The 26,620-nt window shown below is 47.6% G+C and overlaps 1 protein-coding gene across 2 annotated transcripts in view; it reads left to right on the top strand.

Annotated features, from left to right (window-relative positions):
* Positions 1–11,180: 11,180 nt before the first annotated feature.
* LCOR (ligand dependent nuclear receptor corepressor) overlaps positions 11,181–26,620 on the top strand; it is a gene marked incomplete at both ends in the record, with an annotated part of 46,839 nt that continues 31,399 nt past the window's right edge. For both annotated transcript variants that reach the window (XM_079536516.1, XM_079536515.1), the window contains one exon: positions 11,181–11,277. In XM_079536516.1, the coding sequence (XP_079392642.1) occupies positions 11,181–11,277 (97 nt within the window). The remainder of the gene's footprint in view (positions 11,278–26,620) is intronic.

The following is a 26,620-nucleotide window of genomic DNA, read 5'->3' as shown; positions in this document are numbered from 1 at the left end:
CAGCAAGCACGGCGGAGTGCCCGCCCCTGCTTTTATACTCAAATACAAAAGACAAAAAAAGTGTGGAGAGAAAGATGAGGTTTTTAAGAAAAAGAAAAAGGAAAAAAATTTGTTTTATAACCAGTATTTAAGGAGGACGGGCAGTTTCCCATCAATTGGAAGGGCCTAGGTGAGTGGCAGCCTCGGGCTTGCCGAGCCATGTAATAAATGTGGATGCCCAAACCCAGCTCTGCCTTGTCTCCTCCTTGGTGTGGCCCCTTGAGTGCTCAAGGTGGGCAGGAGGTTCCTTGGGTCTGGCCCTGGGACAGGGAAGGGTATAGATACCTTTTAACACCGTGCACTCCTTGGGTTTGGGATGTCTGGGAAGTGGGGCAGGATGGGGGCCGAGGCACTCCAGTCCCTGTGTTAGTCCCTAAATGGCCTAATGGGGTGAACAAGTTCTGTCCCTCGGTCTCTGGCTATCTGTAGGTTTTGGGGCCACGTGCACCTCCCGTGGTGGCCACGCAGGGGCAGTACAAGATCCCCATCCACAGCTGCTCCAATGGGATATGGGGGCTGCAGCCCTCCACTGTGGCAGCAGCACAGGGGACCACGTGTGCAAGGGTGGTAGTGTGTCCCTTTCCAGACTGCTGCTTGGTTGTGCTCCCGTTCACTGGAAGAGGGGTTTGACGCCTTGTCCCTTGAAGTAGAGGCTGCGACTGAAGAGAGGCTGCAGCCACCTGCACCCTACAGGGGATGGGGCTGATGGGCAGAGCACAAGATCATAAGGTCCACCACTATGTGCATGAGCCTCTGGGAAGTGCAGTGATTTTGGAGAGGCAAAGCCTTGCTTCTGTCTGCATCCTGGGTGGCATGAGCCCTGACTTAGCTCTGGGCAGGCGTCCTCCTGGTACCCCAGGTATGTGAGGTAAGGCTCTGACGTGGTCTCCCACACTGCCTGGCCCCGGACTTTGTCCAGGGAAGAAATTGAGGAGGTGGCTGCATGCAAAGGGGTGTCAATGGGAATGCAGCTCTACAGAGCCCTTGGTTGGGCCTTTGCACCCTGCTGAGTGAGGTGCTCTGTGGACACAACTAGATGTGTGTAGCAGAGCCTTATGTGCTAGTGGCCAGGAGGGAATTGGCCCCCATGGTTGCCGGGCATTCAGGCAGCCCCATGAGCACAGCATCACCGTGCATGTACATCTCTGGGCTGCATGTGGTCCCCTCTCCTTGCTCCTGTGGCTGAGGGAAAGCAGTGGGTGTGAAAGCGTTTGTGTTGCCAAAAGAATTAACACCCTGCTGTTGCGCCCTATAAATCTTTCAAGTGCTGGAGGCTGGCTTTATCCTCCTGTGTTGCAGTTTAATGGTTTCCGTTCGCAGTAACCTGGCCTTGTGTTCTGGGGTTATTGATTTAAAGTCTGTTGTGGAGGCTGTGAGAGCTGCAGAAAGGTGTTTTCCTGTCGCCCAGCTGGTGGCAAAGGCTCCTCAGACAAGGTTATTTGGGGCCTTGGGAGGGGGGAGGGGGATGTTGCCCAGGACCAAGTACCCACATCACCATGGGGGTGGGCAAGCTTGATAGGACCTGACTTGTGATGCTCAGCCTGAAAACACAGACACCAACCGCACTGTGCAGAGCCCCTCATGGTCTGCAATGGTTTCCTCCTCTAGGATCCCAGCCCTTGGGGTTCAGGCCGACTCGACTCCTCCAAGCTCAGAGGTCCCCTCGAGAATTGGGAGGGATGCTTATCCTGTTCTAAGGCTCCAGCATCTCTGCTGTCCTACACCACTCGCCTCAAATCTCCCCCTGGCCCTGGTGGACAGCCAGGAGTTGTGTGTGCTTTAAATCTGTGCAGCTGAGAGGTTCATTTCCATGCTCCCTCCTACAGCTGCTTTGCAGACACCTCATGTCCTTTTGCTCACACTGGGATATTCTTCCAGGGCCATCCCATAAGCAATTGTGTGTAAGGATGCAACGGATGTGTTGTAGGTGCCTCTAAATTGAATGTCTGCTCCAGCCAGTAACCAGGTATTGCTAATGCTTCCTGAGTCCTCCTATAGAAAAGTCTGCAGCTGTAATGTCCCAGGAAGCAAGTGGCCATCAGATCTACTGTCTGGTAGTAGCAAGGAATTTGTGAGAAAAATGGCACAGGATGTAGGAAATAGTCCCAAATTTGGAGAAATATCAAAAAAAGAAGAAAAAAGGAAAACTCACAGAAAATGTAACTTTTTTTTTTTTTTTTTTGTGTGTGTGTGTGTGTGTGTGTGTGTGTGTGTGTGTGTGTATGTGTGCTAAGCCTTATGTGAGCAGACCTCTGGGAGGGTAATGCTGGGAGCACTGGGGCAGGAGGTCCAGCACTGGTCTCTAGTGCTTCAGAAGAAGGAAGGAATACCTCAGCACTCTTAGAAGCTAGTTAAGAAGGAAATGATTATTTCTTTATCTTCACATAGACCAGCAGAAGCCTGGAGGCCTGGGGCTGAAGCAGCACCTCCTTCAGGACACCTGGCCAGCCAGGAGCTGCAGCACAGTCTGTGTGCCTGTCAGCTGGGCTGGTCTGTCTCAGTATCCATGCAGCTCATAGCCTTTGTGTGCAGTGGAGCTCATCCTTTCTGGATGCAGAGCTGCAAGGATATTCTGGAAGAAGTCTCCTAAAGCCTCACGCAGTGACGGTGATGTTTCTGTCTCTGCTAAAAATAACTTGTCTGATGCATCTGAGCATCATGCCATTCCTTTTTCACAGGAGAACCACACTGCTGTTTTGCATTCATCCTGCAGTGCTTCCATTTCTTCAGTTTCCAGCAAATGTCCTCCCTCATTGATATTTTGCTGAGTTTTGCTCCCTGTGTTCCCACTGAGTGACGGTAAAACCCATTGCTGGGCTCTGACCATGGCTGGTTCCCCTCCCCAGCGCGCTCTGTGTGTTGCTGGATGCCCACTCCTCTCTGCAGGGCTCCCAGGGCAACATTACTGCTTGCTAAAACCACAGCTGAAATAATGTTATGTTTCACTTTGTGGTAAATCGATAAGGAAATTCGCCTTCTCTTTTGTTGGATACCTGAGCCCTGCCATTCTGCTGCTGTTTATTGCCTGGCATTCACTGGGAAATTAAAGGCTCCTATAATTGCACAATTTCTGCTCTGTATTCTTCTTGTAGCCTTAGAGACAGCACAGCGTATGCTCATGGCCATGCCTGGTGTGCAGCTGGCCCCAGAACAGCCAGTCAGGGCCCTTCTGCTGCCCTTTCTCAGGACACAACCATGCTATGGTGTCTCTGGTTTAACCTGAGAAGATGCTGCTTAGGTGACAACGGAGCCATAGGCTGCTGGGACAAACGGGCTTTGCACCTCCCGGCGTAACGCTGGGGAGGCCACGAGCCCATGGGAAAATGCCACGTGGGGTGAACTGAGTGTGGCTGGAAGGCTCACTCAGGAGGTGAGCTGAGAGGTTGTGAAATCGTGATCTTATCGGTACTTGGGGACAGGCTGCGTTCCCAGGTGAGCACTGGGAACTGCATCTTTAAACAGCTTATTTTTAGAGACGGGAAGCGTGTGGAGAAGCGGCGAAAAATGCACTCGCGCTGTTACCTGGAGACAGCTGGGGCTTGTCCTGAAGAAAGGAGCCCTGCCAAGCATCTGGGGGCAAAGGGATTCCTACATGGCACTTGTTTGCTATGACAAGGTTGCACAGGCTTAAAAAAGCAAGGGTAGCAACCCAGGCCATGCAGCTTGAGAGGGTGTGTGCTTGGCAGTGTGAGTCAGACACCCTGACGAGCGTGACGCCTGCAGCCCATCTCAGGTCTCCTGAGGTGCACGCAGCACACACGTGGTGCTGTGCACTGAAGATGTGTGGACCAGATGAGGTCTGCCTGTGGAACCTCAGGACACAGCCCTGCACTGGGACACGGAGTGTGCATTTCTAATGCCTCTGGTTGAGTTTAGTAGGGTGAACACACTTGGCTGATTAAAAATACGAGTTAAGTGTATGATAGATATGATCATAACCATTGGGACAATGCACAGTAAATGCATGAGGAACTAGCTCAGGCTGTGCTTGAGCTCCTTAGGCTTTGAAGCCTGGCTATGGGGCAGCCAGACCACTTTGGTCCATTTTCACAAGTGAGCACGGTGCTGCCGACTATCTCATGTGACTAAAGGGACCTGCAGGATGTGTCTGGCTGTGAACTGTAGCTGCCACCAGGGGACAATGAATAAGTCAGTGTCCTTCAGGTGCTGCTGGAGTCAGACTCTAAAGAAGGCAGTGCTATTAATGGCCTGGATCAAAGGAGTAGGTCAGAGCGGGACAGGATCTCTGGAGCGCCAGAAGCAACTGGGGGAAGGGGTGACAGCAGCCAGCATCTCTTGCTGCTATGGACAGCTGCTCCCTTAATCCCTATCTCTATCAACATCTCTAAACATCTCCGTGCAGGAGCAAGGTTGCTGAAGCAGGGCTCGGTTTTGTCTTCGCTCACTCTCTCTTGTACTGCTTTGGCTAGCAGCTAATTCCTAATTGTAGGCTCTGGAGAAGTTGCCTCTCTTGGCTGTCCTTCCCTCAGAATTTGCTGTTGGGCCCCCTGTTCCCTGTAGCCTTCCTCCTGCTGCATAAAACATGTTTCTATTAGCAATCATCTTGTTCTTAGCAAGCTGCAGTTCGAAAATGATTTTGGCTGGCCTAAATGTGTGGCGGGCTTTTTATTTAACTTGCCAGAATTTGGGATTTTCTCTGCTTAATCTTTGGCCACAACTTACACTTGTGGAAGGATGTCTTTTTTACTTCAGAATGCCTTCTTCATCAGCTGTGCATCTGTGCCATATTTGGAGATAATTCTTCGTTAGCATATTTTGACTGATGGCATATTTGAAGCTTTAAACACAGGGTCTCGGTGTCACTCACAAGCATTTTGTCCTTTCATCAGCTACTTTAAAATCCTTCTTTAATTATTTCCCAAATTTTCTACTTGCTGCCTTCTGAGGGAGAATGCACCCATCTCCTTTATTCCAGTTGCATCGCACTGCGTAGTACTTTTGTTCTCGCTTTTCCTCCCGGCAGTGATGAATTTGAGCACATTGTATTTGCCATGACAGAGTTACTGTTCACTCTTACATTTCTAACTGCCTCCCATGCACTGCCCATGACTAACTCAAGAGTTCATTCTCTACTTGGTGCCTCCGAGAGGTCGTTCTAAGAACCATTCAAGGCTAAAAATACAGTCTTTGCATCATTCTTTGACATGGCACCCACCCAGTCTATCGGGGTAATTCATGTCTCCCATTATGATTGTGCTTTCTCCACTGACAACTGCCCTGAGTCCTCCAACTGTTTTTCACTCCACTGTCCTAATCGGGTGCTCAGCAGTATGTACTCAGTGTTCGATGCATTTCAGTGAGCATATTCCTCTGGTAGTCTAAACAAAATAAAGAGACTTCCAGCTGAGAGACCTCCCTCATCTTTGGTGATAGAAACAAGCATTTTATGATCACTACCAGTTAAGGTCAGCTCACCGTGTACAAAAACGGACAGTTTTCCATATGCGTTCTGGAATCCTTGACAGGTTGAAGGCTATGGTACTCTTTCCCTATTTTCCCCCATCTCTATTCAGAGGCTGGCACTTAATTTGCTGGTTTTCACTTCTCGATGACCAAGACTGGCTTAAGTAGCAGATTGCACACAGCATTAAATAATGCAATGATTTCATATCTGGATTGATTTGCAGTTCTTGTGTACTGGACACAGCCCCAGCAACAGCTTAAGGAGAACGGACCTTCTTAGCCCCATCCTTTGCTTTGCTAACAGTACTTGCAAAATGCTTTAGGTGCACACAGCACAGAAAAATGCGTCGTGTTTGGCTTTTAGGAGCATCTGTGTGTAAATTAAGGGTTTTATCTACTATTCTCCAGTTGCTCCGCCTGCTTATCTATTTATTTATTTATTTATTTATTTGCTTATTTATTTTGCTTGTTTCTAAACCCATTCTGAGACTTTTGGAGGTACAGCCTTAGACAGCCTCTGCTTACAAAGGAACCACCTCGGGCAGTATTTGCTGCAGGCAGCTGGGCGCTTCCAGCTCTGTTCTAGTTTCAAGTGAACGTTCCCATATCCCCTCCAAACAGCAACAAGCTGACTTTGCTACACCTTATGAGTTCAGAGGAATCAGTTATAAGTGCACCTTGCTACATCTGCCCCTCCTTTTGTTACAAAGGTGACCTTTTCTAGCCTGACTGTTCAACCCACCAGATTGCCTGTTTCTTCAATGGGGATAAACGCCTCTCTGAAACCTCAGCCCGCCTTCCAAATCCATTCTTTTTTGTTTACACAAACATTACAGTTACTGGTGGCACATTGTCTTGTGCACTGAAATCCATCCTAAACTCAACAGAGATCCCCTTTACTTTCCAGATAGTATTCTGCCCTTCTCCATGCATCTGCTTCAACATGGGACAAGAAACTCTGGAACAGGGATCTTGTTGCTGCTTTATCCACCCCATGGTGGTTCACAGACTCCCGCACAATAGTGTAAACCACAGCATTTCCCTTCTCACCTGTGCCTGTGGATCGCAGCACGTGTCGCACCGTGCTTTCCTCTCATCAGCCAGTTTCCTCTCATTTGCCATGCTGGCTTTTGGGTTGTATCCACAGTGCAAAGCATGGCCCACAACTCTGCTAGGATGGGAGGACTTTTGGGAGTGAATTTTGCCGTTTAGCTGAATGTCTTGTCAAAGGTTAGTTTATCTTCTCAAAGTCTCTCCAAGCTGCCGTGTTCTCCCTTTGGCCCAGTCACAGCCTGCTGTATGATTCCACATTCCTTTTTATTTCTTTATTTATTTGTTCCAAGGGAAAGGAAAAAAAATATCTTGTTACACTCTATTTAAACGTAGGATAAGGTACACACATTTGCGTGAGATCCTCCCTGGAATAGTGTTAGAACAAGCATTCAGTCCTGGCTTGCATTATTTTACCTCTGTAATCTCAAGTTTGCTGCAGGGAACTATCCTGTCCTGGCGAGAAAACTGAGAAGACGGTATCTCTCTCGTGTTCCTATAAATCATTTAACAAAGGCAATATATTGGAGCTAAGCCAAGTTCCTCAGAATAAGGCATGATTCTGCTTAACCTTCAGTGAGGTCTCATTTGTTGCTCTACTTGACAAGGCATAGCCTGCATTTGGTTCTGCTTGGCCGGAGGCTCCCCAGAGGACTAGGATGCTCGCTCTTTCAGTCGAAGCCTCATAGTGTGTGGTTCGAAGCAGAGCTTGCCTGATGTGTTAAATACACTTTGCTGATGACTTGTAGTGGATTGCAAGCTTGAATTTGTGGCGTTGTTTTTTTTCTTTTCTTCACTTGCTTTTGTTCCTACTTGGGATTCACTGTCTCCTGAGAGGCTCCTCCTGAGACTGTGGTACCCACTGGGTGTCCACTAAGGTACGAGGACCGTTCAAGAATGCCTGCGCAAGTCCTGCTTCACTGCAGCTGGCCTGTATTGCTCAGATGTGCTGATGGAGAAGGTGCTGCTCTCAGTGCAGGACTGCTGCAAGCCGCACAGGAGGCAGACTCTTGCAAACCAGCAATTTGTAGTCCATCCCCTTCTCACATTTCTGCGTACTCAGACCTGAGAGGCAGGCTTTTTATAGGGGGGGGTTGAATCCTATTTCCACTGAATCCCATAATTGCAATGCTGTTTCATGGGGCCATTTTTTTTTTCCTGCTTCTTCCTGGCCTCTGGTACCTCTGCGGCCATAACAATACCAGGTGTGGTGCATAGCTTGGTGAGAAGACAAATTTCGGCTCTAACGCCTTCTTGTGTATTTTCTGTTCCTATGGCAGAACGGATGTTGGAGAGACTTGCTGTAGCATCTGCCTTGAAAGCCTTACCTCTGAGATGCCAGGCTCTGCTCGGTGTTAAGTGAAATTGTCTGCAGCTCATTAACATCAAAGCATTTTCTCCACTGGTCTGGGCAGCTCAGTAGTAACCAGCAGATGAACCAGAGAGCAGATACGCTCTCTGCTAAACTTTGCCTGCAAACAATTAACATCAAAGGGGAGCCACTGTGAAACAGGGGGAAAACAATGCTTCTACTGCAGTGAGCCTCATATTTAGTGCGGAGCAGGGGGAGGCCAGAGCCCCAGCCCAAGGCTTTGTGCTGAGGTGTCTGCAGGAGCGAGCAGAAGAACGGCCGCTGGCAGTATTGCCCACAAATGTGCTGCATTCACTTTGGTTTGAACAGAGCTCCCCAGAGCTGTTTGGAGCAGCATGATACAGGCTCTGGTGTATCAGACCCCAGCCAGCCTAGTTTCAGGATCAACTTGGATCTGCTGTCACCTCAGCATGCCTGAGGCTTTCACCACGTTTCAACCACATTTGCCATCACTCTTGAAGACTTTCCTGAGAACAGTTCCACAGTGCTTCATGCCCCTCTCTACTCTTCTGAGGTCTTGGCTAGTGATTCCAATGCTTCTGCCTCTTTCTAAAGCGGACTTTGACCCTCTGTTTGCCTTTCCTCACAGGAAGCCTATGAATTTAAGCCATTTTTTTGGCTGCCAGACCATTCCCTTCCTCTAGCTCTCTAGTTCATGCCTTCCTCATCTTCTTCCTCTCTGGTCTGGCAGTGGATAAGAAAACCAGGCTGCTGGTATTTACCACATTAGCAGTGTGTGATTAGCGGTGGGGAACAGGAGGGGCTTGAAAACAAATTAAATCTCTGTCTCACTTTCTGCTTGTTTGACCACAGCTCTAACATGCTGCAGCTGCAGGTCAGAAGCTTTTTGTCAAGTGTTGCACCAGCACAGAATAGAAACATGGGGCTATCTCAAAGAGTTTGCAGTCTAAACATTGATCTAGAAAGAGAAGGTTGCAAACAACAATGACAACAAAAATGCCATTATGCCAAATGGTGCCTCTCTGATAATAAAAGCTGGGGTCAAGATTACAGATGATGCAACTACAGCGAGATGTGATCAGCCAGCACGTGCTTCCTTCCTGCCAGCTCTTTCATGGGAGTGCTCACTGCCAGCCACAGGCAGGGCAGAGCGCTGCAGGGCACAACCGAAACAGTCAAAGGTTTGAGAGTCAAAGTTGTAGGAGGTGACTTTCAGGCACTCTAGGGCCAGGTACTTTCTCCAGAAGGCAGGCACACTTTGTGAAAAGCTCATGCAATTCTGTCAATCAATGCACTGACAGATTTCTAATATCACCTAGGCAAGAGCCAGACCATTACAGAACTGTGGGAATTCATCTTGTCCATCCTAGAAAAAGAAAGGCATATGGAGGCTATGCACAGAATGGTGTTAGGATAGAGTAAGGGTTAAAAGCTGCAGGAGCAAGATGACAAAATTGCTCTGAACTGGAGATTCAACAATTTAAGACCAGCCTCATATGCATACCTGGGCCATCTCTGTCACAGCAGGGATGTGATCTAAGGGCAGAAGAAACAAGGGGTTAATGACAGCTCAATGGCCAAGGCCATGCTGCCACATTCATGAACACTAGCCATTGAATCTCAGGCTTCTACGACCAGATTGCACCAAACATATGCTGTGAGGATAAGGGGCTCCAAATGGCCCTGCACCCTACCAGAGCAGGCCTGACCAAACTCTCGTTGCTTTACAGCTGCAAAGACGCAAGCTGAAAGTTTTTCCTGCGATGAATTAGAAACCATCCCCTAATTTTGTGTATTAAAGGCCAGCTAATAAGCTTTTCTTTTGCTACAATTTAGCTCCAAACAGCTCTGTCCCTTCCTTGAAATTTATCTCCTTTCTCCACTCGAGCTGATAGAGCAATCATATTTCGTCTTTGCTTTCTCTCTGCTGGACAAGCCAAGCTGAGCTGTCCTGGTTTCCTTTTGTAAGGCAGGCTTCTAGCTGCATGCACCACGAGCCCAGAGCTCTGAAGCAGGATGGACAGCATATCCCAGATGGGAGTGCTCCTGAATGGGGCACAAGCACTTCTCTGTCTCCACGGGAAGCGTCACCTCTGGGACATCCTACTTCCCAATTTGCATGCCGCCAGCATTGACCCCTCTGCCTTCCCAGCTCCCTAATTGGGTGCAGCTTGGCAAGGTCACGGGAGGGAAGGTAATGATGCTGGTGGCTGGGGTGGGGAAAAGAAGGTCGTGACTCCTGGGTTTCATCTCTGGCCTTGCTGCTTACCCAACTGTATTTCTACTTGACAGCAGAGGAAGAAGACCGTCTGCTGAAAAGCTGTGGCTGCAAATCCCTCCCGCCTGCTTTTCTAGCGTAACACAAGGCGAGGTGTTTCCTCCCTCATGACAGAAGAGTGGACAGCAGCAGCTGGTCCTGCAGCAGGCTCGGGGCAGGCTCTGGGTTGCAACATTTCACCGTTCCAAGCTCAATGCCCCGAGCATTCATAAAGCTGCTGCTGCTGCTGCTCTCCTCCTCCTGTCAGCGCGAGTCCGGTGCGCTCCGGAGCCCAGCCACCAGCACTGCACGACACCCAGCAGCACCGACCCTTCCCCGGTCCCTCCAGCTGCTCACCGCGCGCCATCAGAAGCTGCGTTACCCCACCACCCACCCCTACAGCGCCTGAGCTCACGCCGGAGCAGCTTTTTACTCGTGGCCTAAGGCTGAAGGGCTAAAACGCAGGCGGCGGTCGGTCGAGGAGCCACGGCTGCCAGGAGGCAACCGAGGCACGTCTCCTTGTGGTCGTGGGTCCGGCTGCTTTGGCCGCCCTCAGAGCGGGAGCGGAGATTTCAGTTCTCGGCAGAAACGCGCGCGGCCCTGGGGGCAAGACGCCCCCCCCCCTCAGTGACAGGACGTCCCCTCGGGGCCGGGACTTCCCCTCAGGATGAAGCGTCCCCCGTGGGAGCGGCGGCCCTCCAGCATGGGGACGCCCCCGCGGCTGCAGCGGCGACCGCCCGCCGTCGCGTCCCGCGGACCCGCAGGGCCGGGCGCGGCGTCCGCTCGGGACGCGGCGCGAGAACGGCGCCCCCCCGCGGGGCCCGGCGGAGCCCCTCACGTGCGGGCGGACGGCGGGAGGCCGCGCGGGAGAACGCGCAGGCGCGCGGCGGGAAGGGGCCGGCGGCGGGGCGGGGCGGGGCGGGGCGGCGCCTGCGCGGCGCGGGGCGGCGGGGCGGGCGCCGAGGGCGGGTGGGCGTGGCGCGGCGCGGCGCGCGGCCCTTCCTTCCCGTCCCTGCCCCCCTGGCCGTGCCCGCCGCCGCCCCCACCCCCACCCCACCCCCGCCCGCCGCCCAGAAGATGGCGAGCCCGTGCGGGCGGCAGCAGTGCTCCATCGAGAGGCGCGGCGTCCGCCACCAGCTCGATTCGTGGCGACACAAGCTCATTCACTGTGTAGGTGAGGGACGGGCGGCGCGGCGGGGAGGCCGGGCCGGGCCCCGCGGCGGCAGCGGCGGCGGCGGCGGAGGCGGCGAGGGAGGAAGAGGAGGGAGCGGCGGGGCCGCGGCCTGCGGGCCCTCCCCCGCTCTGCGGGCCGCCGCGAGGCGAGCGGCGCCGGGCCGGGCCCCGCCCTTCGGCGGGAGGGCGCCGCCCGGGGGTCCTGCCCTTTTGTGCGGCCCCTGTCAGCGCCGCGCCCGCTCCTCCCCGCCCGGCCCGGCCGCGGCCCCTTCAAACTTGTTTACGGGCGGGCCGGGCCGCGCCCGCCGCCGGGGAGCAGCCGCTGTCAGTGCCCGGGCGTGGGGCGAGGCGGGGGGCGGAAAGTTGCGGGTGGGCGCGGGGAGCCGCGGCTCAGGGCTGTGTGATTGCTTTCCTCCTTTTTGTTTTCCTTCCTTTAGTGTTATTTTTTTCCCCCCTCGTATTTTTTTCCTTCTCACCGGGCGCGAACCCTCGTTTCATTTTTTACGTACGCGAACGCGGCCCTAAGCTGGCGGTGGCCGCTCGCCGTAGGTAATCTGTAACGACGTTTGCAGATTCACTTCTGTTCCTTGTGCGCAGTTAAACCTCTTATTGTGGGTCGGCCCCGCGCCCTGCTTCATTACCGAGGATTTAAAGCACCATTTTTGGTTCCACCCGGAGCTGTGAGTGCTGCCGTGCAGGCACTGGGCTCCGTACGTGCCTTAGTTTGTGTATATGGACCTGTGCGTTAGGTGCTTGTTAACTCCAGATTAATAGAAGCAATTAGCTTGCTTGGAGCATAAAGCAATCCAAGGGCAGCCTTTGCCTGAAGGTGTTGGGTCCTCCTTCCAACCGGTTATTGATGTTTCTAGATCCAGTTTGCAGGGGTTCATCTTTATTCGAGCTGGTAACTTTGTCCTGTGAGATGTTTTTTGTTGGCTTCCCTCTCTGCCTGAGCAGGATTGGCTTTACTTGTGTCTCCTTTTCTCATCTCCTCTTACCTTGCTGCTGGGATCACCTGTTCTCATCCTTTCTCAGCTCCCTGCTTGCAGCATGTCGTCTCATCTTCCCCTCTGTCCTGCTGCTTTGTGCTTGGGGCCGGGAGCCTCCAGCACTGCTGTCCTGTGGGTCGGAGCCTAATCAGAAAGCTGTGAGAAAGAAAGAGGGGACAGAGCACTTTCACCCTAATGCAAGGTCCCCAAACAGCAGCTCTGAAGCGCAAGAATTGCCTGTTCATTATGGTGCTGCTTGGGAAAATCATGGGTAGCTGAAGAAGTTGGTCATCTGCAGACCTGAGGAGAACACGTTGTTGAAGTTCTTAGCAGCCCTAAGTATTAAAACTTAACATCAGTGCATCCTCCCCGTCATTCAAACACTCCCTGTCCCACTTCCCTGAAGCCATTTAAATCGCCGTCTCCCAGCGGAGCTGCTTTCTCCTTTATCCCTTCCCTGCACTTAAATTTGATATACATTTGTTTCCCTGAAAGATTTTGCTCTGAAAGTCCCTCTGTGTGCTTAAACAAAAGGTGCTGCAGACACTGCTAAGCACAGACTTGCTTGGCTTTTTTTTTTTTTTTTTTTTTTTTGGAGATAAAGTACAATAACATTTTTAATAAAATAAAGTCCAAAGTTTAACAGTGCTGTGTGACTTTTATCTTGATGGCACTGTGTCATAAATAGTTTCAGCCTCAAATTGATCAGCTTTATGAGGTCTTGGGACCTGCCCTGTTCCTAGTATAGATCTTGCATAAATTGTTTGATGGTATAAGTGTGTTAATTGTTACCTATTTTTGTTGTTGATTTTTTTTTTTTTTTTTTTTTTTTTTTTTTTTTTTTTCCTTTTTCTTGGAGTTACTGAACGTTTATTGCACTACTCCAGGATACACAGATGGAATTATGCTGTTATCTTAACTGCTTGTTCCAAATACATCACTGTCATTTTAAGTGGGTTTGGACAATGTTCTTTGAGGCTTATGGACTGGCCTGTTAAATGTGTGATGTGTTTTTTCACCTTGATCATTTTTAGAAGTCTTAAGAATTTCTCCCTGAGTGGGAGAAAAAAGAAAGGTAAAAATGAGGAGGTAAGGAATGGTAAAATTCTTATTCCTTCAGAAATACCAATTGCTATCTAGTTCTGAAAGTAAATCTGAGATGCGTGGGGTTCTTTGAGTTAGCAGAGTTCCCTGAGAAGTGATATTTTAGCGCACAGCATGGTAGTCAGAAATCATGAAGCCTGTGCATTGAACTAGAGCATTTGGCTATAAAATATGGCTGAAGTAATTCGCTTTTCCCTCTTGTTTCTGCAATAGGCTGCCCTGCTGTGCTGGGGCTTCGTGACAGTTTGTCCAACTGAAGTTGTGCTCCCAAGAGGAGCAGACACACAGTGGGATTGAAGAATAGCCTTTGCCCACAGCGAGCCAATTCAGGGGGTCTGTGCTAGCAGAAATCACTGTCTTCTGGGGGAAATAAAGTCATCTGCCAGCACAGTGCTCTGAACTGGCTTGCTGAGGGGCCAAGCATGTACCTGTGCTAGCACAAGGATGAGGGTGAGAATGCATGGCTGATGGAGGGGAGAAGAGTGAGAGCACAGAGGGAGAGGTGCAGATCATCTGGAACTGTCACACGGTTGTGCCAGCACAGTTTTGGTGGGAGGCAGCTTAGGGAGCTGCTCTGGCTTCAACCTCCATTCCTCAGTGTGCATTTTAAGCCCCCATTTTCCTTTCTTTGTGGCTGGAGATGAGGTGACTGGTGGGGTACATGGCGGTGCAGAAGAGGTTTCTCAGCTCATTGTGCAGTGCACTGGGCTGTCAAAGCACACAGTAGGGGTGGTGAGCAGCATCTCGATGCCCTCTTGGTATTTTGATTCTGGAGATGTGATCTACCAGGTGATAACTGTTTGATGTTCGCGTACCTGCTCTCTGATCCAACCCCAAGTGTTAGTGTGTCTCTCTGTGTCCAAAAGCAGATGCCTAGATGTGAACGTATGTTGTGCTTTTTCTTTTTTTGTGTATGTGCCTATTTCTCTCCAAGCCTCCAGTCACTTGCTGTTCAGGCACTTGCTGGATTGGAAATAGATGGTGAGGTCACATCACTAAGGAGCAGAGAGTTTGATGGCAGAGAGAACCCACAGATTCCTGAAACCCTCCTGACAGCTTTTAGGCAGGCAGTAATGGCATTGCAGTGCTGTGTGGTTACTGGAGTGATAGTTTCAGGTATTCGCGTGCATTTCTACTAGCTGGTGATGCTTGGCCCTTTGTTAAATATTAGCTGTACTCCTAGAGACGCCCTGACTGAATTACAGCTTGTGCTGGGGGGAGGGAGAAAGGGAATGTGCTGGTTCTCCTTAGCTGTGATGCTGGTTTGCGTAACAAAATGATCTAAAAGGAAAACCTGCAACACCCGCGTTAGGTTTCCAACCATCCTGAACTCTGTCAGTGTTTCATTGAGAGATTACTTCATCTTATTTTGACAGCTTACGCGTAAAGTCAGCTGAACAGTTTCCACTTAGGTATTTCAAACGGTCGTTGCCGGCGATATCCTGCAACCCAAGCACCCGAATGGTGCCTGTTCCTGGACACCCGTTTGTTCAGTGTGGTCTTCCAGGGCTAAGGGCAAAAGTGTGGACTCCGTGGAGGAAATATGATGTATCAGGAAGTATTAGAAGTTAATATTAATCAAGTGAATGTGTATAAAAGGGAATAATTCTGAAATCTTTATTGCATTTCCTTATCTTGGTGATTAGTTGGGTTAGTTCCAGCCGGTATTCTAGCTGATAGAAGCTGGCAGCAGCTTCCAAATTACGGAGCGGTTAGCCCCATTATCTCACTGGTTTAGAAGTAGGCTTGAAGCTCCGGATTTTTAGTGTAGTTCTAGTTCAAAGGGCAGGCTGTATTTCTTTGATCCAAAATAAGAAAGGTTATTATAACCCTGATGGTGGTGGAAAATAGCAATAAAAACAAGTTAGCAGAAATCGGGCTGAAGTAAAAGTTTAAATATAGAGCCGATCTGCACTGGTGTCTGTCTCCGTGCCCACAGCAAATGTGTAAGTGGTGCTGTTTGCCTGATCTCAACCTGCATGTAGTGTCGATGCAGCTTGTGGCAATTTGCATTAATATAAATCTGTTGTACAGAAACTTTACAGTGTAGTAGCTAAAGGCTTGTGTGAGAAGATCTGCTCTGTGCACGTTTTTGCCTGTTTGCAGTAGGAATGCAGGGATGGAGAATTACTCTTCTATGACAGTTATGCCAGGAAAAAAAAAATCGAGGCAGCTGTCATTTAAAAATAAAAATCTTTAGTTAAAAGGAATGAAACTTACAGCTTGATATTTAGTTCTGCTTTAAATGCTCAGGGAAGGATGGTGTGCATCTGAGAAGGTGAACTGCGGGGGACGAATCCAGATCTGTTACAGATATCACTTCTGATTCTCCACAAATCACTTCAGGTTTACCCTCATTTTTCTGTTTGTAAATGGGGAATAAGTGCTGCTCTGCTAGGAGCAGCCAAACCAAAGCATGCTCAAGAAGTCCTGATGGTCGCTTTGTGTGGTGCCATCTTGCATTCTTCTGCTTGCTGTCAGGTGAAATTTTGGGCAAGGCCAAATGACTGGGTTTGTTTGGCGTTTTAATGAAAGTCTGCTTTAATTTGTGCAAAGTAATGACTGTCACTGCAAGGTGGGAGGTTTCTTTCTTTAGACACGGACATCCTGCAGGAAGTACGGGTTCTTTTGCTTAATTTTTAACTAAGGACTTACGACACTCAGAGTCCATCTACTTTTAATAGATCTTCATCAAAACGAATTGCAGCACAAAATAGTCCAGCTCCATCTAGATGAAGTCTTTGTAGAATTTGCATACGTGAACCTCCCCGCGCAAATGCATCCTACAGATGAACAGTTCTGTGCTAGTTGCACCATTTAAGAAGATCCCCGTGGGGCTGTTCAAATTCCTTAAGCCCCTTCTGACAGTTTGTGCCACATCCCGATGTTACGCTTCTGTACGCAGCAGTATTTGAGTTCACAGCTGCACTTTCGTAAAGGATGGATGATAAGAAATCAGCACTCCTTTGCTGAGGTGTGTAAATCCTTATCACATAGCTCTTAAATGTCTTAATGCTCTGCCATCTTAGGCTGACGAGCCTCGTGTGCAGTTTTTGTCTGAGAACCTCTGCTCTTCTGTTGCTAGTGGAACATAGCAAAGAGAATACTCCCTACAGGTCCGTTTAGGCAAAGCTCTAGAAGAACAGGCATGTCATAGGGTCAGAGAGAGGTAGCCATCTCGTGCTGATGAAGGTAGAAATGACACTGCTGCAGCTTTTCAAGTGGGACTTTCCAGTCTTCTACCTTGCCCTGCTGTGCCTGCGTATTCTCACTGTTAAGAGTATGAGGCTTTGGTTCTGGAAGGTTACATGGATGGACGCTTTAATTCCCTGAGAAATACGAGGCTTCCAGGGTTGTCTGAGGACAGGTTAGACAAGTTGGTCTGGGCCAATCCAGGCTCTGCCTCTTGCCTGGCGGTGCTCGTTGTCGCTGAACAGAAGGCTCTGCAGAACCAGCCATCTTCTGGTGCTGCTGGGTGACCTGAATCTTCTCGCTTAGGAGTGAGGTGAGCACCCAGCTCGTCTGAAGCACTGTGTGGAATTGCATGTACAGGGTGAAGGGGAGGGAGCGGACACAGGACAGCCTCTTCCAACGCCAATCAATTTTTGAGCCCTTCTTCTGTCTTCTAATGGCACTACAGACTGTGGTTATATTTGCCAGCAGAACCGTGTGAGCGGGCTCGAATTGTACCCTTGTAATGCACATCTCTGTGTGGCCCTTAGTGAATCTGTGACCTGACTGCACCTGGCTGGGAAGCAGTTGATTATTTTTTTTGTTTTGTGCCATAACCTTACAGGGGATGGAGAGGCAGAGAGTGATGTGTGACATCAGCCAAACCCACGTACAAGTCTTAAGTTGTCTTTCGTTGAGTAGGTGCTAATTTCTACGTGCATTGTGTTCACTTGTGTGAAGCAGTTTCCCCGGTTCTGTCTTTCTTCAAAGCTCTGTGTCTCATTCCATGCTCACTCCCTAATAATGCGGGCTTTGCTTTCCCAGCCATGCTGGCTGCTCTTGTCCAGTACTTCCATTAATAAGTTACAGCTTTCTGCTGTCTCTCCCCAGGGTCTCTGCAGGCTTTTGGGGTTCCTTAGAGCTCCTTCTGATAAATCCACGTGGCCTCAGCTTCCTGTGGGAAATGTGAGAGCTTCAGCTTTTCTTTTTCTCTTGAAGAAACTTGTGGTAATTTTTTGTTATTGTCATTTTATGACTTTTATTTTTGTTTGTCCTCAGAGCATTATCTCTTACCTCAGATTAAGCTTGTCTTCCATGCTGCACATGGAAGTGCTCTTTTATGCAGAGTTGACAGAAACTCAGCTCTCCAAGCTGAGTAGGAGATTTAAGTTACACATCAACACTGCCTGCCCATTGAGATGAAGTGGAGGTTATGGTGTTCCAACGTTTCTGCAGGACATCGCTTCCTGTGTTGTAAAACTGCTATTAGACGAAGTCTCCATTCAATTTTTCCACTTCTGTTAAAGAGAAGAGAAAAGATGGTATTCCTGCTGCATTTTCTAGAAACGGCTGCAAAGTGGCTGCACAGGGAGGACTTGCAGGGAGACAAAGGATGCTCCTTATGCCCTGAGGACCATGATATTTTATGGAAGGGAGAAGGGGGAGAAAAGAGGACTGGACAAGAGCCTAGTATTCGTTAACAAAGGAAGCTTTCAGAAGCTGAATCCAGCAGTGTGGAAAGATAGCAGAGGCCACCAGGCAATCTCTTAACTCTTGAGTTGAGTTTACTAATGAAAAATTTCCTGGTTCTCTTTGAACTTTCTTTTTTTTAAAATAAATACATAATGTGTGCATTTCAATATCTGGCTGGAGAATGGCATAGGTCAGTCTGCAGTGACCTTCCTCCCACCTCAGCTGCTGTTGGAATTGGGTGGTAGCGGTCATATTTCGGAAGTGGAGCAACCGACAGTAAGAAGAGGAACATGTAATCAAGCTACAGAGTTGTTCACTTCTTGATTTCTTTTTTTTCTTTGGTTACGTTAACAGAAGGATGTGGAAGTTTCACCCCACAGCCTGCAGTTCCCCACGCTGCTCCTTCCACAGCGCTGACGCTCTTCACGTCCTGGTGTTGGAGTTGCTCGTGCTCAGCAGCTTGCTGTTGGGCTCCCACTGGAAGGCAGGCAGCACCTGACTGCATTACCTGTGTAACTCAACCTGAGATCTGCCTCCTGCCTTGCAATGACAGGCTAGGCCTGCAGCTGTTCAACTTTCCGAAACAATTCATGTGCAAAAAACCTCTTGTGTACTCTGCCTGTGCTTAATGAACCAGCAGCTGAACCAGCAGCCATTTGGGTCAGTTTTGTTGTGGGGTGTAGCCTCAGATGAGTGGGAGCAAGCAGCTCGTGCAGCTCAACCAGGAGTCTTGTGGCCAGAAGAGCCCCTTTTTGGCCTGTGCTTTGCGGACTTGTTCTTCTGAAGAATATGTGTTGCAATATACAAAATGGATTGTGATTAGGCCTTATTAGCTTTGTTTAAGTGCTCCCAGCAAACAGGCTTGCTTGGCTTTGGCCTTCTTCTCGATGCATCCATTTATTTGTTTGCTGTTTTGTCTGGTTTGTGAACATGTGGAAGGTAGGCAGAGGTTATTGCAGACTTTGTCTCAGGTTTGGTTGCCTTCTGGTTTAAGTTTTGTAATTGTGGCAGAAGTGATAAAAGCTGCTTTCGTGGTGGTCCTTTATGTAGCCTCATGAAGCATCTCTGCAAATGTGCTGTTGGATCATTTGAGTGAAGATAATTCTTGCAGAGGTGGTATGTAATAACTTCCATTTTACTCTGCAAAACCAAGAGAATAGAAGTGCATGGAAATCATTTTACTTCTTGATCTAAGGAAACTTAAAATCAATCTTCCTAAAGCAGTGGTTCCATTTACTTCCTTTAGAAAAGGAGGAACATATCTACCTCATCCCTTGCTTTCCATTGAATATTTTAAAGTGATCAGTAGAATTTAAGTGTTTGTGTGTGTGTGTGATACTGTAATATCTCGGGATTTCTCAGTCTTTTGTTTGTCTTTTTGAATAAAAAAGGGGCCCTCTGCTAGACTTTGCTTCCAAAACAGACAGCGAGAGAAACATCCTTTAAAAGAAGCATCTGCAGTTTCCTTTTGCTTCTAGTTTGTCAGTCTAATTGATCTCACTGCTAAGGAAGGGAAGTGCCCTTTGCTGGTTGGAAATGTCCATTGGAGGAGCTGTTCTCTTCAGCAGGAGGTGGAATGTTTCTCTGACCTCGGTGGTTATTCATCTGCATTCATCTGTAGCTTAGACAAAATTATAACTACAGTGCAGGCATTGCTGCTTCTCACTAAATGCTTACATACTGCCTGCAGTCTTTTTTTCCTTATACTTCCCTGCCCTCATTGTCATCCTGTGCATTCATACAGTGATGAAAAGCATCTTCTGGTACTGTATGCTAAGAGGACCTAGTTCTCACATGTTACGGGAGTATTTTTGTAAACCCTTCACAAAATCTGGGCCCTCTGCAGTTTTCCTGGAGCGATGCATGGTGATCTGGGAGCGGGCAACTTCAGTGCTGTGTTGAGACAGGCCTTGCTGAGGCCTTTTGGGTAACGCGTGCTTGGATTCAGCAGGAATGCTGTGTTTATCTCTTGAACAAGCCTAAACTGTCGAGAGAACTTTGTTTTGCCAGGGCTCTCTCAAGTCACTGATTTTCAACCTGGAGCTGGCAAGAAGCAACTGTGGAAAAACAATCCTAGTGCCAGCAGTGTGAGTTGTGTGGGGTCTTCGTGTTTTTCAGGAGCCCCTGGTTAGAAAATTACTGTCTTAAATGATTTGTAAACAAAGGCTGCTTTCTTTTCCAAAGTGGCTGGAGGTATCAGATGATATTTAGTCATCTGTTAGATTAGGGTCGAACTTTCTTTCCTTTCTCTTCCCATACTTAGCTATTTTGAAGTCAATTTTATCAAAAAATGGATATCACTAAAGTGGCTCATCCTGGAAAACCTCAGATTGAAAGCTTAACTTGTGGAAAAAGGTTGGAATGGAATTACGTAGGTCTGTTTAAGTACTGCACTGCCTGTAATCAAGGCTTCTGTATTCTTTCCCTTCCAAGAGTTGTGCTGCAAAGGCCAAATTCCTGCTACAGAACCTGAAGAGTTCAATGTACTCCCTGGCAGGGCTGTGAATGAAATGTAGAACACATAGGCTCCAGTGCATGCTGGTGTAGCGTCAGCACCACATGTTGGCCGATACTCAGAAACAAAAGATAAACTGCCTTTCTGGCCTCAAGAAGGGTGATTTATTTATTTTAATGGGCAGAGTATGCTAGAAGCACGGTAAGGACAGGAAGCCGTTTGGTAATCCCTACGTTTGTTGCTCTTCTGGGCACCAAAGCCCAAGTCGCACTCATCCTGTCCTCTCCTGCAGCTCACTCTATTTTACTGGAACCGTAGCTGAGCTCACAGACTGAGTGCAATAACAGTACAAAATTGAATGTAGAGTTCAGAGGTTACTCCGTTCAGCAAGTTACTCAGTTTCAAATTAGATTAAAAATTGACTTTGTAAGTTAAAGATGGTGCAGAATGGTAGTCCATCCTGCCATGGAGGCTCCTTGCCTGTAACAAACAGATCGGTTCTTGTACCCAAATCATCTGTTTGCCTGTGACTAATCTTGAATACATATCTTCCTGCTGCTTGTACTTTGAACTGAATTCTGTGCTTCCAAATGAGAAGAGCACATAGGACTTGCAATTTTTTTTCTACCCCAGGTAGCCCAGGGACTACTGTGTTAGGAAATGCCTTATGTAGCTCGTGTGTTCTGAGTGATGGAGGGGAAGGCACGCAGGGAGAAGTCGGTCACAGCTTTTTGGTCTATACTTACTGGCATGTTGATGAACTTTAGCAGCTAAATGCACTTGTGATGACACCTCACAAACTTCAGAAAGTAAGCAGTTATATTTGGAAACTTTTCATTTGGGTTTTTCGGCACTGAAACTACTAAGCCTACTTTAAAAAAAAAAAAAAGTCTTTGTGGAAATGTTAGCTCCCAAGAAACCAGCCTGTCCTTCCTGCATGCTTGTGGGCATTTCAGCATCCTACCCGTACAGCCTGCTTGAGGTCTTCTCCTTTCTCTCTTTCATCCAGTACTGAAACTCAGAGGGCTTTGCTTTGCTGTAAGGGAAGAGGAGAAATAGTTCTTTCATGCTCAGTCTCAGGGAAGAGGTGAGTGATTTTCCTGATCTCATCTTTAAAGCAGACAGGTCTGAGCTCTCAGCATGCCATGGTGCTGCCTAGAAGGGTTTTTACGGTTCAGTCTAAGCAGCACACAGAGCTCATTGCAGAGCTGGTTTCTACTGGCAGACTTACAGGGTTAAGAGTGTGAATTTATAGCCTAGTTGTGAGATTCTGTTGTTTGTGGCAGAGCTTTCTTTTAAAAATAACTCTTGCTCTGAACACTGTGATTCGCTGCCCCTTAGTTCTGCCCATGCATTTGTACCTGGCTCTGTTTGTAAACCGGGTCTGAAGTGTCTCTGAGCTGCCTTCCTTTGCAGGGGCTGTGGGAGGGCATGGGTACCTGCTGGAGCTTGGCTGCTGGGTGGGCTGTCCTGGGCAGGGATCCCTTCCTCAGGGCAGGAACAGTCTTGCTGCTGGCAGTCCGTGCTCAGCATGGTGTTAGGAGCAAAAGCAGGTTTGGTTGTTCTTGGGTTCGTGATCTTTCGCTTCGAGTGGCCTCAGTGAAGTCGTAAGCTTACACTAATTTTTGGGAATAGCATGCAGAATGCTTGTCTGCAGCCTTTGGAACTCCTTGGTGATGCATTCTTTTACTCAGGTGGCTCCTCCCCATTATCTTGGTGTGATGGGAGGAGGATGAGACAGCTCTGAGATAATAGGCATCGGAGCATTGGGGTATCCCAGGAGTCCTTCCTCGAGGAACCAGTGAAGGAGAGTGAAAAGCTCTCTAAAACCAGGTCTCTTGGAAATCCACCGTTAGCAAAAGTGGGGGTCAAACTTCACAAAAATGCTTTTAGGAGGGGAGATGATAAGTGTCAATAGCTGTGCAGCTACCTGGTTTGTTTGCATCCACTGAAGGACAAAGGTGCATCTGGGGCAAAATCAGAAGTTTTTGTTCTGTTTCTGGAATAAGTGGGCTGTGAGTACCATGCTGAACGGTATAGTTAGTTTAGCTGGGAGCTTTGTCTGAAATCCAGAAAAGAAAGACAGAGAGGTCAGCCAGAGCAACAGGTGCTGCGCTTTGTGTTTTGTTGTTGTGTTTTGGTGTTAGCTTAGAAAGCCTCGTAGAGATGATTTGGAAAAAGCTGTTCTAAAGCCTTATTGTCTTCAGTTCCTGAGTTACGGTTAGGACAACATAGGGCTGCATCAGAAAACCTCTATTTTTTGGAAAAACTACATCAGAAAATGGTCCTTGAGAATACTTGATAGAACACAGTGTTGGCTGTTGAGCTAGAAGCTGTTCTTTTTCCAAACCAAACATAGTGCTATCTTTTTTTAAACAAACAAACAAAACTAGATTATATTACAGTAATAAAAGCAACTCAGTAGAAAGTTAAGTTTCTGAAAAGGAATGGAATCATTCTCTGAGGCATCGCTGTTTTGTTGGAAAATATCAAAATATATTGGACATTTACCTTAGGATGCATCGGCTCGAATCAGTATCTGCAGAAGATGCTACAAGCAAAATTCAGTGTACTTTTTTTTTTTTTTAAGTAAGGGGGAGGGATGTGTCTGAGTCACCTTACACCAAGCAACTGTAATAATGCATTTCAGCATGACTGTGAGGAAACTGCAAATCCACCTGCAGGCCTTGCTGAAGTGTGAGTTTGCGTTGCGTTCATGTTAGGTGCAGGTCTGGGCAGTAACTTGGACATTGATTTTTGATAAATAACAATGTTTGTTACTTAGCCTTAATGAGCAATATGGGAAGTTACAGATAGAAAATCCTTCAGGAAAAGTCTTTGTCCTGTGACAGGAAAATAGCAAGCATGCAGGCAGTGTGTAACAGAAGCAGATTTTCCCGTGACAACGATTTGTGGTACCGATCCCTGAACCACCTTGTCGTGTTGCCTTGCCTTGCAAATGCGAGATGAGTGAGCATCTAGGGGGTGGAGAGGATGAGTGGGATCAGCCCTGTCAGCGGAGAGGTGGATTTATTGTGCATGGAAGTGCCAGGTAATCGGCAATAGTAGCTTCGTGACATTGAAGGCATTGCGGAGTTCCTCGTAGCGGTAGCCTTCAGTTAGCAGTGATCCATCTTCTGGGAACTTTAGATAAGTGAGCTGTGCAATTTTGAGCAGTCTTACTGTGCTTTTCATAGTTAACTTACACACTGCGTTTTGTACACATGTATTTTGCTGCTTTTGTGGTTTTTAAAGCACTTGAGCTGGACAAGCTTCATTTTGGTGCCTTGCCTAGTGCATGTGCATCAAATTGCTGTACGTCCCAGTGAGTAGATAAATCTTTAATCCAGTGTGTTGATTTTAATAACATTGATAGAAAATTGTAGACAAATGATACTATAATGAAGATGTTAGAATCATCATTACCCGTTGTCAACAAAAAGTAGCTTCCAGAGATTAAACCAGCTGAATCTCGCTGTCTTTATGTGCTCTTATAGAATGTCATAGGGATTTCTTCATTCTGGTTCGCACAGAACAGTGGTAATCTTCTCTCTAACCCAAAAGTAGAAGGCCTCGTTGCCTTCTGTTGGACTTTGTGATGTGTGCTGTAGGATCTCCAGCAGGAACCTGAGCCTGGTCTGTTTGCCTGGTCTCAGCAGCACACAGAAGAGCTCCTGCAGCGTGTGCTGCGACTGGCTCCAGCTCCTCTTTTTTTTTTCCCTCATGCAGTCCTGTATCTTCACTGGAATATTTGGGTCCCATGCTTTTCATGTGCTTTGAATCCAAAGGCTTGACTAGAATTTGCCTCTATGTGCTTTGTCTCATGCTGGCACTGATCTTTCAAAAGGGATGACAGGTGGATACGTAGCCCATGTGTCTGTGTGCAAAAAGGACAAGATTAATTTTGGTCATGTCCTAAGTTTTGCATTTTCCTACAGTGCATGGAGCTCTTCCACGAGACAGTGTGAGTCTCAGCTCTGACCTGCGCTCCTGCTTTAAAATGTGCTGCAGTACTGTTACGTTCTGTGTGGCCCTGGGTTGGAATCTCCATTGAAAACAGGAGAATGAGCAGTTTGTCAAAGATGGGGGAGAGCAGGAAAGACCGTTTCTTTGTTCTTGCCATCACATCACAAGCAGAAGCTGTAGGATGCCATAGGATGACTTACCTCAGAAATCACTTAGCTTAGCAGTTGTCAAGAGGAGGCAGGAGGGAAAGCCTTCAGTCTCCTGTTTGGATGTGATGATGGTGTGCAAACTGAAGCATAAATCTCCATGTGGAGCTTGTTCTAAAAGGCAGTGACATGATGGGCAGAAATATGGCTTCTATTGAAAGGGGTTTTTTGTTCTTTTGTGGTGTTTTTTTTTTTTTTTCTTTTTCCTTCCTTTGCCATTTTGATCTGTGGATTGCCCTGGGTATAGAGCGCTTGGTTCTTCACCGAAACCTTGTTACTGAGGGTAACAAGTCCTGCAAAACTAACTCAGTTCTGTTTATTTGGAATGAAGTAGAGTAAATGTTCTGCAGTTGGTTTGCAGTTGGCGTCTGGAAGCCTTCCTGAAGAGCAAAGGCTTTGACAGTCCTCAGAAATGCACACCGGTTACTTAACTTGCTGCACTTCACCTTAGGAGGTGCAGGGGAGAAGGAAGGCTCCCATTGATGGCCTTCAAGAGGAAAGAGCCAACTGCCTTTAGCTTGACCCTACAGCTGGGTAGTGCAGACGTCCGCTGCCACGGACGAGTGGAAATCCTTGTTGTCAGAAAAGTAACTTGAAGGCTGAAGTGAAGGGTAAAAGGTTTTAATTCTCTTCTTGCGAGCGGTTGAACTAGCTGTTTAGGTTTCTTTGCTCGGGGACCACATGAATAAATCTGAACAATGCAAGGCTGAGTTGCACCTGTAAGAATGGATTCATTTTGTGAGCTTCCTCCTGTTCCTGCACAAAGCCTCGCGCAGCAGAAGTACTGGAAAAACCTGCTGCGTAGGCTTATGCTAACCGTATGTTAACTTTGCTTAAAAAAAAATTAAACCCTACCTCCTGCAGAACTTGATTTGCCATTGAGAAGAGCTTTCCACTTGCTGGGAGTGAAGGGGAATTTTTCGGTCCCTGGCAATTGTGTTAGGAAATGGCTATTGTTACCGACTCAAAAGACTGTAGAAAGAACTTTAATTTCCCTGCTCTGTTTGATGCTTCTGCAACTCCGAACTGTTTTTCACTGCAAATATTCAGCTGACTGTCCGCTGTTGCTGCTTCTAGGTTTCTTTCATTTTACTCTTTCTTCCTGTATCCCCCACCTTTCCTCTCCATCGAGTGTTTGAAGTTATTTTCCATGAGATTTTTGTTTCAGAGCTGACTTTGTTTTCTCTTCAGGGCATTGATGTATTCGCTAATGTTTGCAACATCTCCGAACGTAGTATCCTCTGTGAATTAACTAACATGCTGTTTACCCTTTCTTCCAGATCCAGTTTCTGATCCTACTTCCACATTTGGGAGTATGCAAGGGACAAACGCATCTCTTTGCGTAGCTTGACTGGATATCCCAAGACTAGGATGTTAGTATACTTAAACCATTTTTTGCATTAAAATGTTGCCAGTATCTTAATTGCACGTAGATTATTTTTTTGAAATGTAATTAGCTTTATTGGCGTTATGCATATTCAGAAGCCTGCTGGTAGGAACAGTTTTTCTGCAGTCTGACTGCTGCTTATTGATGACTTCAAAATGGGTGCAGGAGAAGGAAGAATTTCCTGGTTGCTTTTGAAACGAGCCAGCTTTATTTAGTGTTACAGCTCTAGCGTTCATTCTTGAAAATCTTGGCTCTTTGTCTAATAAGATTAACTGTAGGTTAATCCAGGAACATACACAGTCTTTAGACCGTGTTCAAGATATTTATGAAAGTCCACTTCAGACTTCTGAATGAGTGAATACAAGCCTAGGAGAGATTTTGAAATAGTCAACTATCTGTAGAAATACTTGCATCAGGTAACTGTAAGATTTTGCACGCTGTATTTCTATATATATATTATATACCTATATTTTTAATCCTCATATTGCAGGTTATGTTACTCTGGAACTTGTAAGGAACTAATTATCCGGATGAGTAAAACCCTATGCTAAGATGTTTGTTGCAGAATTGATAGCACAGCTATCTTTAAAATG

Source organism: Tetrao urogallus, assembly GCF_951394365.1.
Source record: "Tetrao urogallus genome assembly, chromosome: 5".
NCBI classification, from domain to species: Eukaryota; Metazoa; Chordata; class Aves; order Galliformes; family Phasianidae; genus Tetrao; species Tetrao urogallus.
The sequence above is the reverse complement of the archived record's forward strand: the minus strand, read 5'-3'. Positions and strand labels throughout refer to the sequence as shown.